This window comes from Penicillium alfredii (assembly GCF_028826965.1).
Source record: "Penicillium alfredii strain IBT 34128 chromosome Unknown utg000011l_segment0_segment0, whole genome shotgun sequence".
In the NCBI taxonomy this organism is placed as follows: domain Eukaryota; kingdom Fungi; phylum Ascomycota; class Eurotiomycetes; order Eurotiales; family Aspergillaceae; genus Penicillium; species Penicillium alfredii.
Window position 1 is genome coordinate 3,009,055 of NW_026622708.1, and position 3,628 is coordinate 3,012,682.

General features: G+C 51.0%; 1 protein-coding gene across 1 annotated transcript; it reads left to right on the forward strand.

Annotated features, from left to right (window-relative positions):
- NUU61_009536 (C2HC-type zinc finger protein) lies at positions 1–611 on the forward strand (the record flags this gene model as incomplete). The annotated part of the gene is made up of 2 exons (XM_056660061.1): positions 1–542; positions 605–611. 2 exons carry the CDS (start codon positions 1–3, stop codon positions 609–611), a joined length of 549 nt encoding a protein of 182 aa, XP_056508354.1.
- Positions 612–3,628: the final 3,017 nt, after the last annotated feature.

Genomic DNA, 3,628 nt, shown 5'->3' on the forward strand with positions numbered 1-3,628 from the left:
ATGAATGAATTCGTCGACACTGTTGTACGAATCGATAACCGCTTCTACGACCGACAGCGAGAAGAAAGCGAACTTAAACAATGGCGCCGTAACCCAGGACGAGGAAACGGCGGACGATTCCAACAAAGACGGAACTTTGGGAGAAGGGACAACGACCCCTACGGACCCAAACCAATGGAACTCGATGCAGCAAGGCTGCCTACCGAAGAACAGAAACGACGCAAAAACAACAACCTGTGCTTCAACTGTGGTAAGCCAGGACACCGAATCAAGGACTGCCGAAGCAAGAGGCAGGAGAAACCCCAACAATTGAACGCGACCCAAGAACGAAGAGGTGCGTACGACACTACTGGCACCGAGAAACCAGAACAAGGGAAGCCTCAACGGCTCTACGCGACGCAGGAGCGCGACTGGGAAGGCCCCATGATTGTGGATGGGAGCAAGCCACCAGGACTGTATCGGGATGAGCGAATGCTCTCCGAAACAGACGACGAAGAATTCCCAGAGATCGACTATGAAATCATCGAAAACTCGCCGCAGATGTACGCGAAGGATCATGCCGCGGAACTGACACAAAACAACGAGGTCTATATGGACGACCTAGTCCTTAGGACGCCCGCGCAAGCTGGTAGCGCGGAGGAACACTTTGAGCGCTTCAAGCAAGGCTCAGAAGATATTGAGAGTCAAGGATGGACCCAGTACGGTCCCTGGAACACCATCGACTCCCAGGAATTGTCGGACGATTCCCAGGAGTGGGGCACAGGTATCCTGAGGACACCAATTGAAATCCCAGGAACGCCGGAGATCCCAGAAACTCCACCCACACTCCCAGAAACGGAAGAGACGATCCTGGAAACGCCTCAGGAAAACCCCAGGAACAGAGAAACCTCGAGTGACGAGACAAAAGGCCAACAGGATGAGTCGGCTCGGGAAGAGCTATCCCAGGACCAACCAACCTGTCCATGTGAGCATCCACGATGCGCGTGTCGAGGATACGCACGACACCCGAAACATGACATCAGGGCGGTTGTAGGATGCTACGACGACAATTGCATGCTCCACTACCCAGGGAAACTCAACCTTGGAGTTGAGCCGAGACCTTTGCGATGGGAAAAACGACCCCAGTGGAAGCCCGAATACACAGGAACATGGCACGGCAACAAGAAAATTGCACCCACACCACAACTCGCAGCAACACAGTGGGGGGCACATATGAAAGTCTTCGTCAACGTCGCATACAAGAATATGCGAGCGATGATCGACTCAGGAGCCAGCGGAAACTTCATGAGCCCACAGTGCTGTCAGGAATATACAATCCAGCGGCGACGAAAAGAGGAGCTCTTACCTCTTACTGGACTCAATGGAGAACCACTCAGCACGGGAATTACGCACGAAACAGGGGACCTGCCGATGGTTTTGGGAAATCATTTTGAAACAATCAACTTCAACATCACCAACCTCGGGCAGTACGACGTCGTGCTAGGAGTTCCGTGGTTACGAAGACATAACCCAGCTATCGATTGGCAGAAAGGACTCATTGTCTTCAACCGATGTGAATGCCGACAAACCAGTGAGACATGGACCGGGAACAGATACAGACCAGCACAGGGACCTAGTCAAGGGGTGACAGGTGGCCCTCGAGGCCCTCACGAAGGCAAACTTAAGAGGAGCACTCGGCCCAGAGGCGGGGCACAGTACAAGGCAACGGAAGCCAGTACCATCGTCAACACCGAGCAACGACCGGATATGACAGACGACGAGCTAAGGGAGTACGTGATGGTTGAACACGGCTCCACAGCCCTCTGTGCAACAGGGGAAGAAACACAGATTCCTGAGGAATACCAAGACTTCCAGGATGTGTTTACGCCACCAAAGGAGGGCACGCTACCAGAGCATGGCCCGTACGACCACGAGGTCAACCTCGAAGAAGGCAAGGAGCCTACATTCAGACCAATTTACCAGCTCTCACAGAAGGAATCGGAGACGCTGAAGGAATACATCGACACGAACCTGAGGAAAGGATACATTCGGAAATCCACCTCACCAGCAGGATATCCTATCCTATTCGTACCAAAGAAAGATGGAAGTCTTCGACTTTGTGTGGACTATCGACAATTAAATTCGATTACCATCAAAGATCGACATCCGTTACCACTGATTCACGAGATCCAAGACCGCATTCAAGGAGCCAAATACTTCACCAAGTACGACATCACTGAGGCTTACAATCGGCTCAGGATCAAGGAAGGCCATGAATGGAAGACAGCATTCAGGACCAAATTCGGACACTTCGAATATGTGGTTATGCCTTTTGGTCTTACCAACGCACCAGCATCGTTCCAGAGGTTCATCTTCACCGTTCTGGAAGAATACCTCGATGTTTTTGTTATCGCTTACTTGGATGATATCTTAGTATTCTCCAAGACCGAAGCAGAACATATTGAACACAACAAAAAGGTGCTGCAGAAGCTCAGAGAAGCCAAAGTCACTCTGAAGCTCAAGAAATGCGAATTCCACGTCCAGGAAACCAGCTTCCTTGGATACACCATCAGCCTCGACGGTCTAGGAATGGAAGAAGAAAAGGTCAAAAGCATTGTGGAATGGCCCACACCCAGAAACGTCAAGGACGTACAAAGCTTTCTTGGATTGGCAAATTACTATCGGAAACTAGTCCCGGGTTACTCGAAATACGCCGCCGGACTATACCGATTCACCAAGAAGGGAGAAACGTTCAACTGGGACGACAAAGCAGAAGAATCATTCCAAAAACTCAAGAGCTTGTTCGAGAAACGAACAGTCGTTGGAATCTTCGACTACGAAAAGCCAACCACGATGGAAACCGACGCGTCAGACTACGCCCTGGGAGCACAACTGACCCAGCCGGACGAAAACGGAAAGCCCAGACCAATCGCATTTTGGTCTAGGAAGATGATCCCCGCAGAACTCAATTACGACATCCACGACAAAGAACTGCTTGCTATAGTGTCAGCATTTCAAGTCTGGAGAGCGTACCTCGAAGGAGCAAAGCATACTGTGACGGTCAAGACGGACCACCACAACCTGACATTCTTCACCACCACGAAGAAACTCACTCGACGGCAAGCTAGATGGGCTGAAACCCTTGCACAATACGATTTTAAGATTGTTCACTGCAAAGGGACTGAAAACGCTGTCGCAGACGCACTCAGCAGACGACCTGACTATCAGATCGGCACAAAGGAAGCGGAGCCCGCTATCCTCACTACAAACGACCAAGGAGACATCGTCTACAACCGACAAATACTCGCAGCAACCAGCGAAATCGAAGACGACGGATGGCTAGACAAGGTCCGAAGAGCCACCGCCGAGGACGAATCAATGCAAGCAGTCCTCGGGAACGAACGTCACAACGGCACTACAAGCGACGACGGATTCGTCATCATCCATGGCTTGATCTATGTTCCACGATCGCTGCAGAACGAAGTCATCAAAAAACACCACGACTTCCCGACGCACGGACATATGGGAGTTGAAAAAACAATGGAACATATCTCACGCAACTACTACATCCCGAACATGCACCGAAAAGTAAGGGGGTACATCAAAAGTTGCGACACATGTCAACGGAACAAGCCATCACGACACCTTC